The 21,835-nt window shown below is 39.1% G+C and overlaps 2 protein-coding genes across 4 annotated transcripts; both read right to left on the reverse strand.

Moving 5' to 3' along the window:
- Positions 1 to 1,639: 1,639 nt before the first annotated feature.
- On the reverse strand, positions 1,640 to 18,652 carry LOC110832839 (lysosomal acid glucosylceramidase-like). 3 transcript variants are annotated; one of them, XM_022070211.2, is made up of 11 exons: positions 18,527 to 18,652; positions 9,603 to 9,690; positions 9,322 to 9,513; positions 8,653 to 8,791; positions 8,073 to 8,226; positions 7,315 to 7,472; positions 5,559 to 5,796; positions 4,855 to 4,999; positions 4,018 to 4,094; positions 2,455 to 2,735; positions 1,640 to 2,030 (listed from the first exon to the last, which is right to left on the reverse strand). In XM_022070211.2, the coding sequence occupies exons 2-11, from the start codon at positions 9,673 to 9,675 to the stop codon at positions 1,925 to 1,927; spliced, it is 1,563 nt and encodes a 520-aa protein (XP_021925903.1). In that variant the 5' UTR covers positions 9,676 to 9,690; positions 18,527 to 18,652; the 3' UTR covers positions 1,640 to 1,924. The 3 variants fall into 3 exon arrangements, with proteins under 3 accessions (XP_021925903.1, XP_021925902.2, XP_021925905.1); XM_022070210.2 differs by lacking the exon at positions 18,527 to 18,652 and adding an exon at positions 17,301 to 17,384; XM_022070213.2 differs by lacking the exon at positions 18,527 to 18,652 and adding an exon at positions 15,104 to 15,402.
- Positions 9,698 to 15,097, reverse strand: LOC147872355 (uncharacterized). Its single transcript, XM_087357332.1, has one exon. The coding sequence runs from the start codon at positions 13,362 to 13,364 to the stop codon at positions 10,497 to 10,499; it is 2,868 nt and encodes a 955-aa protein (XP_087213458.1). The 5' UTR covers positions 13,365 to 15,097; the 3' UTR covers positions 9,698 to 10,496.
- Positions 18,653 to 21,835: the final 3,183 nt, after the last annotated feature.

The raw sequence follows: 21,835 nt of genomic DNA on the forward strand, positions 1-21,835 counted from the left end.
GTTCTTCATACGTCTTAAAGGCGTGATACTTGATCCTTTCAAGAACGGTAGGAACTACAGGATGTCACAGAAATATGTATACCCACATTCAATGAATTAAATACATTTTAATAAACTAAACAATTACATAAATCAGCAGTGGCTTTTAATGAGTTAGCGAATCCGGCGTATTTGTTCAAAATGACTACCGCCCATATCTTCTGTAAAACAACACATGGAGATTGATAACAAGGTTAATATTCCGTATTGTAATATACCATTTACACATGTTCAAACAAATCAATGCTCTGTTTGGGTAAAATGTTCCTCATTTTAGTCGTCTGTTCATCGTAGGATGCTCCAGAGGACCCAGTACCTAGGCAGCATTTATGACCTCCCCGTCCCCTCAGAAATAATTCGACTTCGAATAAAGATGAAGCTAAAACATGCTTTATATTCTTGTAATGAAGCCGTATGGGGACACGGAAATAAAAATTCATTCATTCTAGACCTGTGCAGTATTGGCGGTGAGTGGCAGCTTTACGCTGTGACCACCACTTCAACTTGGTAGAAATGTCCGCGTGTGCCAGTTTTATGCGATCCTGCGTAGGTCCCCAAAATTGTGTATTCACGTGATGGCGAAGAGGATCAGGAACGTCCCCGCCCTTTTCGGGAATACAACCCGGCTCATTTTGCCTATAGCCAGTCAGTTTACTGACTGAGCTATCTTAGCATTAACTGGTCCCACTGACTAGGTAGGTGAACTTTCCTTTTTCGCTTGACGGACGCATCGAATTTTCGAAACTGCATAATTATTTCTTATCAAAACATGAACCAGGTTCGAAGAAAACACTACCGTGACAGTACGCTACGAAACCATTGCCAAGAACTTATCGAATCATGACAAATGGCTTTCTATTGACGTCAGTCGATAGATAAGGTTAACTACTTTCGGCAATAAGCGGTCTGTCTGTGAAAACAATGTCACAGTATTCTTTCGAAGAAATAGAATGAAAAATTAACCTTTGATGACCTTGAAGTGCTTTTACGAGGATGTGTAACTCGTCACACTATCTCGCATTACATACGTACACAAACGTGGCTCGTCTCCCCCGCAAGCTTCAGTCGATAACAAAGTGTTATTTTCACTAAATATATCAGAAAATTGCAGGTAATGTAACGTCACTTTAGTTACGTGACAATATTTACGATAAGCGCAGAACCTTGAAAGATGCAGCAAAAGATTACTGCACATAAATACCCAATGATGACATTTTTACATTAGGTTCCACATCGTAATGATTTTCGTCCTGTTCAAACATAATCGCTAAATTACAAGGATTACCGACGATGCACTGTGTAGGATTTGAGGTTTTCACGGCGGTGAGTCTGAAGATGGCTGTCTTCTGGGTTGTTGCGTCGTGTAGTCTGATAGATGTCCACCAACGTTTCAGAGGTCCTTGCTGCTCTGCGTCATCAGAGCGATGCGCATCGCCCTGATGATGGAGGCAGCAAGGACCTCTGAAACGTTGGTAAACTTCTACCAGACTACACGACGCTACAATCAATAAGACGGCCATATTTATAATCTCTTTTGTTTCGTGCAAAGAGGGAATTTGTTCGCCAGAAGAATGTCTGTAGGCATAATTGTAACATGGAGTTGAGTGCATTTTGTTTATTCCCGAGTTTATTTTCCCCTTATTTTCATAATGTCTACATAAATATTTATAATTGATTTGCTTATTGTTTTATTTATATTAGCTGTTAATTTCACAATAACACATTTCATCTGAGTTATCCGCCAAGCGTTCACTTTCTTTATGTTGATATGTTTTATTCGTTGGTTTCGATACCAGGCGGTTGTTTCAAAAAGTTACAGATCGATATGCATTTGTCTTCATGATCAAGTCAAGTAGCCGTAGGAACTTGCATGCTGCCTCTTCGACTAGGTTTTGTTGTAGATGATTGTATTTAACGAGTGTGCAGCTACTGTGATCGAGATGTACGAGCCTGCGTCTGTCTGCAGAGAAATCTTTTTGGCGTCGTCCTTACTGAAAACAGAAACAAAATACAGTCATTGGTGTCAGCTGCTGGTCGTAAACAGTTCACGGGGAAAGAACAAGGAGAAAGTAAGACACAATTAAGGAAATAAAGGATGGACGGAAACGAGGAAGATATAAGAGAAATAAAAAGGGTTGCTGCTGTTTGTATTCTCCTAGAAGTTCATCGACGTGAGGACCTCAAATCCTAGATCGTAATTACGTGGTCAGCTTCACTTTGCAGTCGCTTTGTTACCGAGTATAATGATTTTCCAGACCATGTCAAGAAATGGTAGTGGAGCGTGGAGGTAGCTGACTACGAGTTCCATACCTCAACGTTAGTTTGGAGAGAATGGTCAAGGAAAGAGGCCTCGTTATCTGGTGCATAGGCGGATGGATGGGCCTCCTGCTAGCTACCTGTATAAATAAGGAATACCTGTTGAGAAGCACGACTGCCACAATGTTGTCGGGTCTGAGGAAAGCCACGTTGTCGACTCCACTTTCAGCTGTAGAATTTAGTTGGATGCGCTTTGATCCGGGAGGCACGAATTTGGACAGATGGGCCAGTGAATAGAAAATGGGTTGTTTGTAGAACTCGTTGGCAGTAGAGTTCACAATAATGGGAGAGTCCAGATTGTTGTTCAGGTAAGTTGGTCCTCCGATGGTGTTGAGTGCAAGGTTCCAGTCGATCCAGCCGGTCACCCAGTGGTTCAGTACCTGCAGCAAGAACACAGGACTCTCCCGTGATAACCGAACAAGAAATGACGTTGGTTGCAGGTTCCAAATTTGTGAGCGTCATTCGCACCAAAAGTTAACAATCCGATTAATTTATCGGTCAGTAATTATAACAGGCCTAATCATAACTTAATCGTAACCATAAAACTCTCCTATTTGCTCGTCTGTTTCTCTGAATTATATTAATATGACAAATCCACTTCTTCCTAAACTCTAAAATGTTTACAAATGTAAATCTGGCTTCTACTTAATTCAAAATAATGAATGGTCACGTTATCTGCTGTAAGTAACTAAGCAGTATACAATGCAGTAGACTAGACCAGACTCGGCACTATATAGATGTGAGTGGTCAGCTTCACGTCGCGACCGCCTTATCCCTGAAGAAAGAACCCTGGAACCTAGTTGTTTGGAGGCTGGGTGGGCCCCAGATCAGGTCTGAAAGCTGAGGCAATCCCTGCCATACAGCCTAGTCACTCTACTGACTGAGATACCTCGGCTCTAATAATATTAATCATAATTCGATTCAATTTATTTATTAGACAATAATAGTGCAAAAGTTGCCCTTGTGCTGAAGTAACACTTTATGAAAGGCGAGCATGGGGGAATATAGGAAATATTCACACAACCATAACTTTAGCATTAGATGAACGCAAGCAGTCAGCTTCAAACTGCGTCCGTCTTAACTCTCTGAACTAGGTGGGAAAGAAACACCCTTTCCTTCTGGAATCGAAGTCCAGTCACACATCCCGTAGCTAGTCAACGGTAATAATTGAGACTTCAGATTCTCACGGTGACGACTATGAAGGTGGCTGTCTTCTGCGTGGTTGTTTCTATCATCAGAGAGATGAGTACTCATCGCCTTGATAATTGAGGCAACAAACACCTCTGAAACGTCGGAAACATCTACCAAACTACACGACGCTACAACCCGTAAGATAATCGTCTTCAACGATAAAATTTACGACAAAAATTTTATTTAGTAAGGTACAGATCTAGACTTTGGTTAAGTTTTTAATTTTCTCAAAGACGGAAGTTATTCTGATTTGTATTACAGTTAACTTCAGATTGTAAGTTAATTGTGCTAAATGAATCCCCCCAAAAGGGGACATATTGTGTTTTAAATGCAGCAATGACCTATTTATAACGAGAATTAAACATGTTTGTGGACCCAATTTCTATTAAGCCAGTAATATTAAAAGTAAATTTAATTTAAAACTGTCTTTTGGATGCATTGTTTTGTATCTTGCCGTTAGTATTGACTTACATCGAGTATGTCCTTCGATAACCTTTCTGCTCGTCCCCAGTCTCCGAAAAGGACAGCTGGCGAACCCGAGTCTGGAACTGTAACATAAGGCGTTAATAAGGACGCTGATAGTTATTAATCAGGCCTCAGTACATACAAGCGTCTGGAGAATGTTTCATAGTGGTAATTTATTTACACGTAGAAAAGAGTTGACAATGGAAACCTGAAGAAAATTACGTGACCATTAAAACTCGCCCTAAACACGATATTTTTAATTGTATAGCTAGCTAACTTACTTATGAATTTGTTGATTAATTAATTAGTTAATTAACTGACTATGTGAACCGTCAAATCGAAGCAGCAGTGTTGTTATTGAGAAATTTATAGTCACTTAGCTAATAAAGAAATTCCCAGTATTCTATGAAGAACGAAGGATCATTAACGAGTTTACAAGAGCCTGCATTATATTCATAAAGAATTCATTCGTACCTCGAGTGGCAAAACACGTGGTTTAAAAGCGTTACAAATTCAAAGTAACGGTAGGTAATGGGAGCGGATTGGGGTATTCGCGGTCTCTGTCTAAAAGTACCAGTTACCCTTGAATTTCACCCGTCATTCGTCTTGCAGCTTCTCTGTCTGTTTCTAAACGTCCTCGAAATCTTGTAGTTTTAAATACGAGATTAAGAAGAAAGCTGAGACAAATCAATTGACTTCACATGAAATGATGGAGTTTTGAGGAAAATATAAGTATTATTTTCCTTGTATCGATGTTTCCAGCTTCAAGATTTAGACATTTGAAGTATTAACAAAGAGGACAGTTGATACGCTGCCCTACCTAAGAGGAAAGTCAGTACTTACTGAAGGAGGCCTCGGTGTACAGGATGAATTTGTCTGGAAACAAATCGTGGAGTTTCGTAAGACGAGACGCCGGGTACTGGTCGTCGAAGTACCAATGGACGGCCGTGCCGCTGACGAATTTAGAAGCCGCCGGGTTGTCCAGTACCTGCAAAAAAACACCTGCATATTTACCACCACTGTCCATTCCTCAGGCTTCGCTTTCTCCTTTCCTATTAAAGCTGACCTGTTGATATTCTCATAATTTAAACACAAAATGCGTCATGCGATGACCGCTTTAAAATGAAGGTCTCCGAAGGTCTTCACTTAAGAGTAGAAGGCAAGATATTTATAATTTCCTGGGCTTCATCCTATGAAACCTTGTACGTACAAGACGGAGAATAAAAATAAGAGAATAAAGGGAAAGTGAAGAAGATTAAGAACTAAAGAAAGTGAGACACAAAGGAGGAATAAGGAAAGAGCGGGAGATAAAACAGGAGCGAGAAAAACGGGAGGCAAGCACAAGATGCAGAAAAACAGTAATTTGTATACCTGGTTCTTGATAATTCAAGAAATGTGAAGTTTTAAAACCCCGAATTACAGGCCATATAGAGGGAAATTAGTAGAAGTTACACGACTGCTTCCTCAGAAAAGCCGCTCATCGCCATTATTAATCGTTGTGTTATTTCCCATTAGACGCTACGTAACCTGCCGGTGTATGTACTCACCACTTGAGCAGATTCGGGAAGAAATGTTCTCTGGTCGTCACCAGCCATGATGACAATGTTGCCAAAGTTGTTTTTCTGAAGTGTGGGGCCCAAGTTATTGGCGATGAAGTTACGCTGTTCTTCGGGGGAATACCCGCAGCTGTTAATACCGAAGTAAACGTAGTATCCGTTTCCGGGCTCATTTTGAAGGGTCAGACCCCAAAAATTTATGCCTTCCTTCTGGTAGGCATTCAAGAAACTGTAATAAGAAAGAACGTAAAAATTAAAAAAATGTTGCAGGTTTTTGATAAACTTCCTATGACAAAATTATGGCCTTTTAAGTTAAGTAGAATTTGAGGTTCTCATGGCTGTGAGTACAAAGATGGCTTGCCCTGATGCTGGGGTCGGCAGGGACCTACGAAATGTTGATGAACTTCTACAAGAATACACGGCGCTTCAACCCAGATGACAGCCGTCTTCATGTTTCGTATTCTTAATATATGATTTTGATGTAAACTAAAACTGCTTTAGAAGATGGGTGTTTTCTGGGACGTTTTATTTGTGTATTGTTCCCTTAACAACGCTTTCAGTTTATCAGACTACGTAGCAACGAATGAGGGATGGCAGTGAATAATGAATTGCAAAGGATGAAAAATCCCTGTCAGCATAGCCGGTCTCCGGGCCGAGATTTGAATCCGGGACCTCTTGACTACAACTATTGCGTCGTATGGTCTGGTAGATATTGACCGACGTTTCAAAGGTGAATAACCCTGATGATGGAAGTAGTAAGCTCCTCTGAAACCTCGGTCAATATCGTATAAGACCATACGACGAAATATCCCAGAAAACAGTTATCTTCGTACTCGTTTCTGTGAGAATCTCAAATGTTACGATCGCTTCTTTCGAAATGAAATTTCTCATCACAGGCTAACTTACTGAGATTCGTGGCTTTCGTTTAAATAATTTTTACATGTGTAACAGAACACAAGAAAGTTTGATGCAGTGTGGCATCTGCAGTATGGTTAGCTTTTCAGCAGAAAATTTGCATCTGCAATAAATGTACACAAAGGCCAAGGAGAATAGCAAAGAACACATGTGGAAAGTTTTGGAGTTAGTAGGCTTACATACCCCCGCTATGGGCCAAATAATCGCCTGCAAGGTTATGTCTAGACTATACGCCCAACAGCAGAGGCGGAGAAGTTGCCGCACTCTCGCGGCGATCTGTTATTGATAGATAACTTATTTTTTGATTACATAATTTATTACTTGATATAAAACACCTTTGTGTAACATATTAAATCCAAGTGATAATAGAAAAATTTATTATAAGTTATAATGCAGTGTTCTTCCATATTTTCAGTGTATACTGTTAGATTAATATATCACTTTATATTAGTCAGAGAGTATCTTATGTATCAAGTGATTGTTTTAAATAGGAACAGATGACAGCAGTGCGTTTGGAAGGAAACTGGCTTCAATCACTGTGGAAATCTTTTCACTTTTAATTGGTTTTATAAATAAGCTCTTATAAATTTATACCTTTAATAATATTGCAAAGATAATGTTGTAGTCAACTTTATTTCAATTTAACACAAGTAAGGAAAATTTCCGTTAGCTCTGACGGCTCTTACTATGCCAGTAAAGCCATCCCTTTACGCGCCATGTAGACGCTTAGGGGGGAGGTGTATAGCATCTACTCATTTTCAACCTCGACACTAGATGGCAGTGAGTATAATATGCTAGTGCAGATCATAATAATAAAGTTTACCACACTTACTTGACAAAATATTCAGCGTACACCTGGTAATAAATGTCCTTGAGTCGTGTAAACCCCTCAGTGCCATTTCTTCCTTCTATCATCCACTCCGGTGGTGACCAAGGAACAGTTACCACCCTGGGGTTAGACAGCTGTTTGATGTATTTCAGATAAGGGAGCTGCACATTTAAAAATGAACTGTCGTTATTATTTATTAAAAAAAACTTTCTTCTACCATGCCATACCGCCACGGTGGTCTAGCGGTCAGAACACTAGCCTTGTAAGCCTGGGGTCCCGGGTTTAATTCCCGGTGGTGCTCAAATTTATAACTTGTGTTGGGCAAGGCCGTGGTCTAGGCAACACGGAGTTTTCCTCCGGGGGCTTCCCCGGTTTCTCCGTGGCATCCCAACAATTACTCCATTCACACACAGAAGAAGGGAATGGCAAACCACTTCTGATCATCTCTGCCAAGAATGTATATATATATGAGCAGGTGCCTGACAACCTGAAGAGGTTGGAAGGATCCTGTTCATAATATATGGACCTGTCGTCAGACAGAACACTACAAATAAAAAAATAAAACTACCATGCCCCTTAGGTTAATGAAAAATGTTACTAAAACGATTTGAGTAGGCCGTCTGGTGCCTACTCAAATGTTTTCGATGGACATTTTTAATTGTTTTCACAAAACTGTGTACGATATTTCACGGCTGGCTATGTCTTCAGGTAGGAAAATAGATTTCTCATTTCGTATAAAGCCGATGTATGTAATTTCTTACCTTGTATTTATAATCTTCATCCGCTAGCTTAAAGCGAGACAGTGTAGGGTCAGCAGTGCCGTCATCGTAAGTGTAGAACCTAGTTGAGAAATCAGTTCCACCTAACGGGACTCGAACCAATGTGTAACCGATGCCTTCTGGGCCGTAGTATTGGCTGATTGAGAAATAAGGTACATCGTTTAGATTTTAAAGCACTTTGAAAATACATTAAAATAACTCGGACGAAAATCGAAGCTCTTACAAACGAGAGTTTTAAATAATACACCTCGTGAAGATGATTGTCTTCTGGAATATTGTGTCGTGTAGTCTGGTAGAAATTTAACCGACGTTTCAGAGGTGTTCTTGCTGCTGGCGATGATCGCTCTCTTGTTGGAGGCAACAATCACCTATGAAACGCCGATTAAACTTCTACGAAACTACGTGCCACGATATCCCAGAAGACAGTCATCTTCGTATTCATCGCCGTGAGAACCCGAAATCTCATAAGTGTTTCTGTCTTTCTGAATGGTATTTAGACTTAGGATGTATAAGGTATTTATTTTTATAGGACTTTGTATGACTTCTGATGGGCTTTGCTTACTTGAGTAGAGATTCTCTGACATCCTTTTCTAGTGAGCCAATGTTGATACCCACAGAATCAGTTATCGCTGCGCCGAAGCCAATTATTTCTTGGTACTGCTTTGAACTCGTCACTTTCCACACGTCGCCAGTAGAGGGAGCTTTGCATTGGGAAAATAAATACATTATGAGAGAAAGTAGAACATTTGCCCGTAAATAACGACGGGAAAATGTAAACTAGTAGTGCTTCAAACAATTTTATTTCAAAATCTAACTTAATAGTATATAAAATTGAAAAAAGCAACTTATCTTTGCAAAATTTCAGCATATATATGACTTATAGAAATAAATAGGTAAGAAAGAATTAAAAAATGAGACTTGTAATATTAAATGACCACAAGCATATGCAGAAGAATTTAACTTCTGTGAGAAGTGACATTTCTTTTTCTTAACCTCTTGGTTTATTTATCGATGCTTTTAAGAACTGTATGAGACATCGATTACATCGATTAACAAGAAGATTATTGTTGAAGAATTCTCCTGTGAGTGTTATCTCATGATTTTCTCAAGAAATAAGAGAAATCCTTTATGCATATATTAAAGTGCAAATAATGATCAAACCACAAAGACAAATTAAGTATATCCTCGGTACAATCACCAAAACATTAAAAGAAATGTATTAATTTCTTACCTTTCTTCGACATTTGCATTGATATAGGTACTAGACGTTTTCCGGTCTGTGTTGAGGTGTATTGGAGATAATATCCGGGCTGAAGAAGTTCTTCTGGCGGGTGTAGATTATCACAGTACGTGGCGTTACACACACAGACAACCTTGTTTGTGCCGTAGTTCTTAGGAGCGCATCCTTGTCCGCACACCATGGCTGCAGAAATTAGCGCAGAATTTTTTTATTAAATAGAATTATTGATCAGCACTATGCGATCCAATGAAGTAAAATGTTTTTCTTCTTACCAGGGAGAAAAATTAGTAGGAGACGCAAGACCACGGCGCAATGCATTTTACAGGTTTCCTCTCTCCTTCCCATGATTCGAATCTGAAACTGGAAAAGCAGCGTCACTTTAAACTTTATACTTTATACTTTATACTTTATAGTTAGGAGTAGGATTAAAACCACCGCGCGACCGGCGAAGCTCAACGTTTTTGCAACAGCTGCTCTGAAACTGCACAGAGCAGAGCCTTTCCGTCATTAATCTAGTCAATAAATGTACCTGTTTCTATGGAATTCAAAGGTTTGTTGTATCCCGAGCTGGGATAGGTTGGCAGGGCGAGCGGATCCCTTGGGAGGCAGTTAGGGGTGATCGAAGTACTGCAAGCTGGAGGTTGACTTGAGATTTTATTGCAAATAAAATCGGTACAAGTTGTTGCGAGATCCAGGTATCGAGAGATGTTGATCTGCCTAAGCACGGGCAGAGCCGACTTCTAACAGGAGTCGAGTTTCTTCTAGCGTTGAGACGAACCAGACTCAAGTTCAGAGAGTGAATAAGGGTGGTCGGTCGTCTTGCTTTTATACACGTTTAGTTAACTTTCTAAAATGGTTACAAAATAATAGCTTTCTTCATTTCGGTACTCTGCCACTGCATATAGGTCTTTGGCTTGTTTACAGTAAATTCCATTGCTAGCTGACCACTAGGGATGATTTAGAAATCAGTGGAAACATCCTGCTTTCCTTTACTGAAAATAACTTGTTTTGAAATAGCCTTGGGAGAGTACCGATTACATAAATAGTCACAATTTGAAGCTTTGTACCTAAAGCTATTGGATATACTAATTAACGTATTTTCTATAATTGACCCGTATATAACACCTCCCCTCTTAAAGAAAGGCCAATTTATACCTTAATTGGGCTTAGAAATATGATTTGGGGGTCCTTAACCGCCGGGATCTCCGAATTTCCGGGGTGCCTTCACTCGTAGAGGTGTTTCCGACGTCTTGAAGCGGGATTGTTTCGGGGTTGATGGCTAGACTCTCGTTGTTGGTTTTGATATTAATGTTAACTACATTGCCTGTTCCACTGGATTCTGTGGATAAACCTAGGCGATCTGTTGTTGTCATTGTAATGGCCCGTAAACTTCTAGTTGTTTTCCAACGTGCTATAATGAATTTGATCAATTTGTATACTCCATACATAACAAGTAATGTGAGAGCAACGTATACTAGTACGGAGTATGTTTTATAATACTGGGTATGATTGTGTTTCCATTCTTGTTCTTTTGCCATTTTTTCTAATTCTGAAATTTTGAAACTAGCATACTTTAGATCTTCCATATGCGTTACTACCTGTTTGAATTTAAAATCTAGATCAATGTTACTTAGGTTAAATGAAATACCTAATTGCTCACTACAATCAAATTGAGATTGTACTTTAGACAAGAGATCTCCTCCATACCTTGACGTATTTGCTAGAATTTCACTTTTTGTTGATAATAAAGCCGTTTGACTATAGCCTTTACATCCGGCTTCAATTTTTAGTTTTCCAGTGCCCTTAAGCACAACGTTTATGGGTTCTTTGTTTTGACATAGAATTGTAATACTGTCACTGGAAGGAATAAAATAAATCCATTCATTCCTTTTTTCTAACTGTGTCCAAATCGTATGTGTAATTTGTACTACTCTTGTATCACAAATTTTTGGAATGTTAATCCTTGGTTGTAATAATTTGACTATGCATGATTCTTGCATATGGCTATTTAACAAGGGCTGACTTTGTTTGCATATATATGTACCTGTTTCTAATGATTTACAGTGACTTAATTCGTCTCTGGTTGTTGCAAAATAATATTGCCTGGTTTGATCTATGCATAAGATCCGGTTTTCCGTTTCAATGTATACAAATTTACTTTTGTCTATAACAATGGGCAAGGGTATTAATCGAAATATGGTAAAGGTACCTCTATTTACTAGTGGTATGGTTATCACGTATCCTAATATACCATCTTTTATATAACTATGAATATCACATATCCTTAAAATTAGGTTGGTTGAATTTTTGCTTAAAGAAAATGGTGCCAATGTATCCTTAGGGAAAGATGGAAGACTTTTCCTTAAGGTTTCCAAAATAAGTGTTGGTGAAACTATCTGGGGTTGTAACACACCCTTCTGCGCGTTTAAAATGCTCTCTATCATTAAATCCAAATTTCTCTGCATGGCGTTTAAAGCGTTGTTGACCTGAGCGATGTGTCCTTCGGTTGTCACCTTAACATTTAATATATTCAAGTGGGATTCAGTCTCTGAGGTAACCTTCCCTATGTAGGATTTTAAATTAGTCAATCCCTTCCTTACTATTTTGTTGTTATATTCCATATCCGAAATAGTGTCATTGAAAGTTCCTAGTGACGCCTTTATTATAGATAATTGTTGTTTCATAAGGCTAGTCATATCCTCCGTGCTTTCCTCAAAATGTTTGATTTGTTCATTATAATAATCAGCATCATCGGCATCTAATGTACCAAATAGAATTTTACTAATTTCTTCTACGATATTTAGGGCTCCTCTGCGTACGCGGGTATGTTTATCATTATTTCCAATTAATTCTTTTAGTAGCTTTTCACTTCCTTGTAACTGCCTAAATCTATCTTTGGCTATAGCGTAGAAATGATGGCAATCTGTCCAATTTTGAATTTCAGTGGCGTGGCACAATCTGTTCACGTAATTAATGTATTGGCCCAGTAATTCTGTTTCACTGTCCGTTTGTTTCAGTATGAATTCTTTTGTGAAATCTGGGTATTGCAGTATGGGTTTAGAGGTTAGTTTTGTTTTCAAATTTTGGAAGGCTCGTTCCTGGTTGTCTGCCCACTCGAAATTTGCATCCTTTTTCATTAGATTGTGTAGGGGAGCAGCTATTCTGCTAAAGTTGGGAATAAATTTTCTGTAATAACTGGCCATGCCTAGGAAACTTTTTAGTTGTTTGGTACAAGTAGGTTGTGGGAAGTTATCTATCACAAACACTTTTCCTGGGTCGGGTCGTACCCCTTCCTCAGTGATTACATGACCTAAATAATTTACCTCCTTGCGAAGAAATTCGCACTTGTCGGGTTGAAGCTTCAGATTGAACTTCCTAATTCTTTCAAAAACTTCCCTTAATTTTGCATCGTGCTCGTTTAGCGATCCCGCGTATATTACGATGTCGTCTAAAAATACGAAGCAACGGGATCCTGTTAGTCCACATAACACGGAATTCATCATAGGCTGAAACGTTGAAGGAGCGGTTTTCAGGCCAAAAGGAAGTCTTTTATATGCCCAATGTCCATTTTTAGTACTAAAGGCGGTTTTCTCTTTGTCTTCCTCCTTCAACTCTATTTGGTGGTAGCCCATCACCATGTCTAAACAACTAAAGTATTTGGATTGCCCTAATTGGTCCAATATTTCTGTTATATCCGGAAGTGGATATGCATCGCCAATGGTTTTCTCGTTGAGTTTCCTGAAATCCACCGCGAGTCTCCACTTCTTTTCTCCGCTAGCATCCTCCTTTTTGGGTATGACTAGTAGGGGGCTATTCCAGGGGGAGTTACTTTCCTCAATTATCCCCTCTTTCAAAAGCTTAGTCACCTGTTTATCAATTTCGGCTTTTTGGGCTTCGGGTAACCTATACGGCCTCGTGTTTATGGGGCTGGTTCCCGGTTCCGTATTTATGGAGTGTTTTATGGCACTCGTACAACTTAACTTGTCACCTGGTAGATAAAATATGTCTTCGTACTCCCTACAGGTATTTTCCATGACTATTACTTACTCAGAGTTGAGGTGATCTAACCTCAAATTTCTTAGAACCTCATCCTCTGTGTTTGGTTTCTCTTTTTGTCTGACAGGGGTTACCACTCCTATGCAACTAGAGTGATCTCTACTGGGATTTTCTGATCTATATTCTTCCCACTTTACGGCGGGAATATCTATCACTACATCCGTTTCTCTTGTGTTCAGGATGCTAGTGATAACTTGGTTATCCCGTATTCTTGTTAGGGAACTGGCTAGGTATACTCCCTCTGATACCTCTAACTTTTCAATTATCCCATCAGTACCATCTATCCCCTTTTCGACTTTTAACTTCACAATCACCTCCGATCTCTTAGGTAGTCGTAAACCTTTCGTATGGGTATTCTCTTGCGCTGTTTTGATACATAAAATTGTCTTGGCTAACTCCCCATTATCTGTTCTTAACACTACTCTGTTATTTTCGTAAGAGATTCGGGCTCTAGCCTGGCGTAGGAAATCCCTACCAATGATCCCATCATAGGCAAGATCTACTTGCATTCCTACTACATGGAAATTAAACGGGATCTTTAAATTCTCATCACCGACACACATTTTCACTGTGCCATAAGTTTCTACTATCGTGCCTTCTACACTTTTTATCTTTACCTTCCGGTCGGGATCAAATTCAGTAGTGCCTATCACTTTTGTACAATGGACTAGGCTTATATCCGCCCCTGTGTCCAATAAGAACCTCAAACTTCCCGTCTTACTAACATCAACTTCCAGTTCTAAGAATTCACATTTATCTCCACTGATACAGCCTATTGTAAAGTACCGACCGTCTGCCGACTGTGAGCGGACAGTCCCTTCTCGTTTCCCGAAACCTCGGATTTTCGGTTCCTCTGTTCCGAAAGTCTTTTAGGTCTTTTACAATTTCTAGCAATGTGACCCTTTTCCCCACACGCATAACATGTGAATTCATTAGTTTGGCTAGGTTTCGTAGCTGAAAAATAGCTTATACGGCTCTCTCTTTTATCCCTAAGAAAACACTTGCTACTTGCATGACCCGTTTTCTTGCAGAATGTGCACTGTACTGGGTTAGCGTCCTGTCCCTTGTACCTGTCTATTTTGGAAACTATACCGCTTTCTTCTTCTAAGGCGGTTTCCGCTATTTCATCGAAATCGTCTTGGTTTCGACTACGGACTATTGTTTGTATCCTATCGGAATACAGTCCCTGTACAAAGCAAATGTTTCTCAACTGGTCTGACAAGGTCAAGATGCCTGCTCGTTCATTTTCGGTGCAATCTGTCAGTGCAGCTTCCCTAAATCTAGAACCAAGCGTTTGAATTCTTTGGATCCATTCGGAAACGTTATCTGATTTTCCTTGTTTTGCTCTGAATAACTGATTGGCATGAAAATCTAAGGTGCGTTTCTCGATGTAAGTATTCCGTAAAAATTCCTTTAGTTCTGCCCAGTTATCTAAATTTCTATGAGATATCGCTGTTCTTGGTTTCCCACTAATTCTAGTTAATACAAATTTGTATAATCTATCCTGATGGTCAGGGTTTATTACCTCAAAGGCTGTGTTTACGTTAGAAATGAATGTAAGAACTTCCCTCTTATTTCCATTAAATGGTGACACTAATTTAAGGGCTTCGCTCACGCTAACATACTCTTCGGCCATGTTGCCTGAACTATCTACCTCTGCAACTTGTAAATTTACGTTTTGCGATCTGGCACTCATGTACTTCTAGCAAGGACTCACCGTTTTACGTTGGCTTCGAACTAGTTGTCGTGAAGAAGGTTTTCGTCCGTCCGTTGGTGTGGCTTCCCTCAACTGCTGATGTGCGAGTTGGGTTCCTGACTCCTCTTCGCTGCTTAGCTCCTGGGTGTTGTCTCGTTCTCTTGTCGGACTTTTACTTTCTTCTGCGAGTTTTAAATAGTGTTTCAACCCTTTGCGGCCAACTTTCCCTTTCGGTTGCGACTACTTTATCTTTAAATTTACTGGGATTCCTTTAACGTAATGCGTCCCACTCTTGCAAAACGTTTTCTTTTACAGGATTTCACAATCCTAATAATTGTTTATTGCAATTCCTTATTTTTCTCAAAATTCAATTTTTCTTTTGAATTTCTTCTTCTTCCTACAGAAGGAGTCTTCAATCACTCAGTTAATGAACCGTAGAACAAATTGGATTTCCTTTACCAATTCTTATCTTCTGAAAGAGGATATCCTCGCTAGTGTATCTCTTTCCTTACTTCCTACAGAAGAAATCTTCAATCGCTCAGTTAATGAGCCGTAGAACAAATTGGATTTTTCTTACCAATTGTTGTCTTCTGGAAGATGATATCCTGGCTGGTATATCTCTTCCCTCTCTCGATGTTCTGGCTTCGTGTCTCCTCGTTGCAGCTTACCCCAACACCTGACACCAGTTGTTGTATCCCGAGCTGGGATAGGTTGGCAGGGCGAGCGGATCCCTTGGGAGGCAGTTAGGGGTGATCGCAGTACTGCAAGCTGGAGGTTGACTTGAGATTTTATTGCAAATAAAATCGGTACAAGTTGTTGCGAGATCCAGGTATCGAGAGATGTTGATCTGCCTAAGCACGGGCAGAGCCGACTTCTAACAGGAGTCGAGTTTCTTCTAGCGTTGAGACGAACCAGACTCAAGTTCAGAGAGTGAATAAGGGTGGTCGGTCGTCTTGCTTTTATACACGTTTAGTTAACTTTCTAAAATGGTTACAAAATAATAGCTTTCTTCATTTCGGTACTCTGCCACTGCATATAGGTCTTTGGCTTGTTTACAGTAAATTCCATTGCTAGCTGACCACTAGGGATGATTTAGAAATCAGTGGAAACATCCTGCTTTCCTTTACTGAAAATAACTTGTTTTGAAATAGCCTTGGGAGAGTACCGATTACATAAATAGTCACAATTTGAAGCTTTGTACCTAAAGCTATTGGATATACTAATTAACGTATTTTCTATAATTGACCCGTATATAACAGGTTTGCTACCCTGCTGATAAGAACCGCTCACTGAACGATACTCCGAGACAGTTGAATCAAGTCCGCGTGCTCATACACCACTCTCTTACGAACCTCACGATCAATTTCTATATCAATTGAATAAAAATTTTCTTGGATATTATCCATCGTCTAGTAAATATAAAACGTAAAACGACGTTTCGGAGATGGGACTCTATCTCCGTCTTCAGGTTCCTACACAGTTGGGCCCACTAGATAGAGCTAATCCCGGAGATAGGGATTAGCTCTATCTAGTGGGCCCAACTGTGTAGGAACCTGAAGATGGAGATAGAGTCCCATCTCCGAAACGTCGTTTTACGTTTTATATTTACTAGACGATGGATAATATCCAAAAAAAATTTTATTCAATTGACTCTTCACCATCGTCAAGAAGTTTTAGATTTAATTTCTATATCATTCCTCGATCTACGCCTCGGTCTTCGAAATGGTCTCTTTTCTTCTTATGTTCTGTCCAAAATTTTGTATGTTGATCTGTAGCTCATCTCCCAAAGAGTGCTAAATGTTTTACCCGTCGTCTTTCCTGACAAACGAATCGTATGCCGACCGACGCGGATGAAGGCGGGTGTTGCATATATGCATATATATATATATATATATATATATATATATGCATATATATATATATATATACATACATACATACATACACACACACACACACACACACACACACACACATACATACATACATACATACTTACATGAAAATGTCGTATGCTTAACGATAGATACAACTGAATACTTTATACACCAGCTCTCTGAAACTGATTGGCTTACTAGATCACGTAACAGGAGACGCGAAAAAGCGTCCTAACTCAGCCGCCCTCATTCGTATGGGCCACTTTAACAGCAGCTACTTTATGTAGGCAATGACAATGGTAATTTAACGTAGCTGACTGTACATGTGTGTTATTTCTTACATGCCTACGTTGCTTTCCAAACGATGTCTGAATCTGATGTAGACGTATGTACCTTAGGCGTCTGTCAGTTGTGTGTGTGCCTGTATATATGTATATCGTCATATGTTAGTAATGATATATATATCTGGCTGACGACTCATTCTAAACGTGATAAGGTCTAAAACAATGGCGTTTACTTGCACACTTACCGACTATTATTGACGATAACGTAACGAACGTAATCGTTGTGAGTAATGTAGGAATAATTATAGGCACCTTAATAGCTTTAAACTCGTGTATTCACTTCGTTTTGAATGAATATTTCAAATTTACTTCCCTGACACAGTTCTGTGTAGGGTTACACACAACTGTTTATGGAATTCGTCATAAATTACTAATCGACTTTAGTTTCTCGAAATAACTTACTTGCCTAGCAAGTAAGTTATTTCCGCTTGAATTTGGTGACATTTGACTGACGGTCGTAGCAGCGATTGCTGAGTAGACGTCCCGCACCTGTCGATGTATGTGAGTGGGTTAAACGCCTGTCGAGAAGTTTGCCCCATAATTACACATATTTAACAGTTTTGAACGACCCATCGCGAATTCTGTGGCTGCAGTCGATGGAAGAAATAGGTTATTTTCCTATTTAATTTTTCTAAAATATGCTGATGGAAATAAAATATATCGCACATTAAATGTAAGCTCAAACCTACTTTTGAAGAAGTAGTTGAACTGCGAGAGGTTTAATTAGGCCGTGATTTAAAATGCTATAAAACGTGAGCTCGTAATCTAAGGAGAGATCAAAGATTAAGTAAATTTGAGGACAGAGTACTGACAAGAATATTTTGACCTGAGAGAGATGATTTAACAGGAGAATGGGGAAAGTACGCAGGTCTGTTGGGAAGGTGTGTAACTTCTACTCAACATTCAAGTGCAGTGATCAATTCAAGGAGAATGAGAAATACTGCAAAATTTAAGTTTGAATAACTGAAAGGAAACGACTGATCGTAAGACCTAGGTGTAGATGGAAGGATGATATTAAAATGGATGTTGAGGAAATAGTGTGTGAACTATCCTTTCGGTTCTTGACAGGATTCATTGTCGGGCTCCTACACACCTTCTTTTCTATGGAAGGCTGTAAATTTCTTGACTGTCAGCTTCTAAAAGTAGGACTCTGCTTTATGAATTAGTTGAGGGTTGCTTAGTAATAAATGTGCTGCACACACAAATAATATTTGGCTACTTACGGTTAGCGGATGGCGAAACAAGAGAAGTAAGTTCTGCAGTGAATTACAGCTGCATTGCCAATCTTATTATATGCCTGCGAAACACGGATTTTCCTTCCCTGAAAGTCACCCGCCCTTGTAGCTGAGCCATAGTTTTTTCCTTAAGATTTGTCAACGCAGGAGGGGGTGCCATGTTATTTATGAGCCCTTACAAGTCCGTATATATTTCATATATAAGTTATTTTATGCACTTTTACCTCCTAGTAATATGTAGGCCTGTAATATATTTTTATTTAACGACACTGTCAGTATCTCATATTATGTAACGTCGAATGACAGTGAACTAAGAAGGATGTGGACACAATTGATTGAGGTCCAAATTTAAGGCACTTCCCCGTCATGAATGTGGAGAGACAGAAGAAAACTACGAAAATCCTCAACCAGTGTCCGGACCGAGATGTGAACACATTACCTCCTGAGTTTTATTTATTTTTATTTATTTAGTGTTCTGTCTGACGACAGGTCCATATGAACAGGATCCTTCCATCCTTTTCTCGGACTGGGACCTGTTCATATACGTTCTTGGCAGATGATCCAGAAGTGGTTTGCCATTGCCTTCTTCTGTGTGTGAATGGAGTAATTGTTGGGATGCCACGGAGAAACAGGGGAAGCCCCCGGAGGAAAACTCCGTGTTGCCTAGACCACGACCTTGCCCAACACAAGTTATAAATTCGGGCACCGCTGGGAATCGAACCCGAGACCCCAGGATTACAAGGCCAGCGTTCTAACCGCTAGACCACCGAAAGAATATATCTAGTAATTGTTTGTAGCAAAAATAAAACACTTATTAGGCCACACTAAGAGACTTAAGAGATGATAGCTCACGACTTACTAGATTGATTAAGCAGTGTCTAATCACAGTCATATTCACTTTACAGATGTCTGATTTTGTAGGAGTATAAATTATCTGCTCATGCTCGCTTGGGCCTTGGGCCTTAAATTTATCGCGGCTACATTAACCAAGAGTCCGTCGGATATTTCAGTGTTTTTAACCACTCAAAATTCGCACGTTCTGACATGGTTCAGTGTAATTTATTTTATTTTTAAAAGTACGGGCCTCCCAAGTGATTTCTTCCCCTCATGTCTTCCAATTGCAATATTGTACGCAGTGTACATGTTTATCAGTGCAAATTATATTATTAATTTCATTTTTCTTACAAGTATTTACCATTATATGAAGTATTATAAGAAAATATACTTCTTATCATACAGAATATTTGTTGACAGTGTTGTGTCCGTTTAAAGTAAGTGATGGCGTTTTATGAATTGTGACAATGAATTACTTTTTACGTTATATAATGACTGTCACATGCAACACCATTGTTTTCCCGACATGTCACACATTATGACACGCGCATTTACTCACAACCGTGGATTTTAGTTGATTTATTCAAGGATTTTATTTTCCAGCTTTGTTCTGGTTATATTTATTTTTATGGTATACAAAATGTTCCTAAATTATCTTACCAGTTACAGAACCTAATAGAAACCAAATCACTTAAGATGAAATGACTCGTTTTGTACCTTCATGTATGCCTAAACACTTTGTGTAGTACGCAGTACATTAAGTCGGCATTCAATTCCTGTTCATGTATTCGCCATTATGTCCGCTATCGCATTGATGATTTACCGTTTGACTCAAGCACGATGGATGTAGGTGACCTGAACAGGTGTTGTTATACTTAGTATTCGACGTAATTACGAAGGTGTAAGGTCAGGTGATCGTGGAGGCCAAGTGTATTTTGTAATTGTGAAGTGCATGACATTGTCTGCTCTATTACGCTCGTTCTTACGTCACAAATATGGAAATAAAGTAGAATAGTTTGTCCTTCTGGGCTAATATTACACTAGTTTGTGGCTATGTAAAAACCGAAATATGTAGAAGGACTTGAGTTCTCACGGGAGTGGGTTGTTGCGTCGTTTAATGTGATAGAAATTTACCGACGTTTCAGAGGTTCTTGCTGCTTCCATCTTCTGGGCAACAGCTATCCTCGATCTTTCTTGAATGATTGTACACTCGTGAATAAATGAATTCATTATGTCGAATAATTGATTCACAGTAAAATTGTGTGTTGATCGGTATCGCTTTGTCATTAGGCTGTCACTCTGTCCTTATCAGTCACTTAATTGTCCAACTTACTTTTTCATTTGTATATATATATAACCTTAAACTTTCACTTTTTGTAGAGTGCCGTTATGGCAATTTGTCCAAAGTTACTCAAGGATATTCAAAATACCGGAAGTAATTCTCTACTTGAATTTTATCTCCATATATTTTGGTGATAAGTAGTCACACAACATTCAGCAACAGAAATAAACTGTAATTTACTGTGAACTGATTAGAATACAATTTTTCTTACATTTGACATAATGAGTAAAAATGTATCTAGGATGATACATTTATATAATTTGAAGAATAAACTGGGGTAACGCCCATTACAACCAGTATCTGATAAATGTTTTGTGCCCAGAACTGTTAGGAAATTTTCTGTAGTACACAGAGTGGCCAACCTCGACCACCAAGATGCACAGCTGAAATCTGATTGTTGGTCGGGACGCCTCATATACTCACAGACATTTTTCATGGTTTACATTAGTCTCTCCAGACGACTATCATGAATGTCCCTTTAAGTATATCATGACCATTTTATCCACAATACCCTTTACTTTATAGTACTCTAACTAAAGTATCACCTGAAGTGTTTATATCATAGGTACATAACACGTAGAATTCAACTATGCTTCTTATCATTGAGCTTAGGTTAATTTTGTTGCAATAACATAAAAGTCACTACAATTTTAATGCTTCAAAAATAGGTTTGAAATTGATAAAATGTTGAGAACGGTGATCTTGCACTTGGTACTTACGTACATTTTTCTGAGTCGCTACCAGGAATGGAAGGGACTGGAAATACTGTATTCCTCTATAGTGGCAGGTATTTTGAGACGCAAGTGCATCTAATTTGCAGAGAAGAAACATCTTCTTGGATATAAAACTACAAGTGCTGTGACTGTTGAAAGCTGGTGGGCGTCAGGTGGATGTGGGTGCTTTTTTGAACTTACCTAAACCAACGATTAGAACCGTTATTAAAAATGGAGGCGAGATAAAAACTTCTATCAAGACGACCCCGAAGTTATCAGTAACGAAGGTGACTCGTTCAAGGAGCACTTTGTTAAAAATAAAATTGAAAGCAGTTTGGCATATGTGTGGATAACCAAACGCAACGTATCATGCCATTAAGCCAACTCATTATCATGGAAAAGGAAGGC

The sequence above is a fragment of the Zootermopsis nevadensis genome, unplaced genomic scaffold (assembly GCF_977971745.1).
Source record: "Zootermopsis nevadensis isolate Lab colony 2312 unplaced genomic scaffold, Znev_1.0 Znev_ptg000028l, whole genome shotgun sequence".
NCBI classification, from domain to species: Eukaryota; Metazoa; Arthropoda; class Insecta; order Blattodea; family Termopsidae; genus Zootermopsis; species Zootermopsis nevadensis.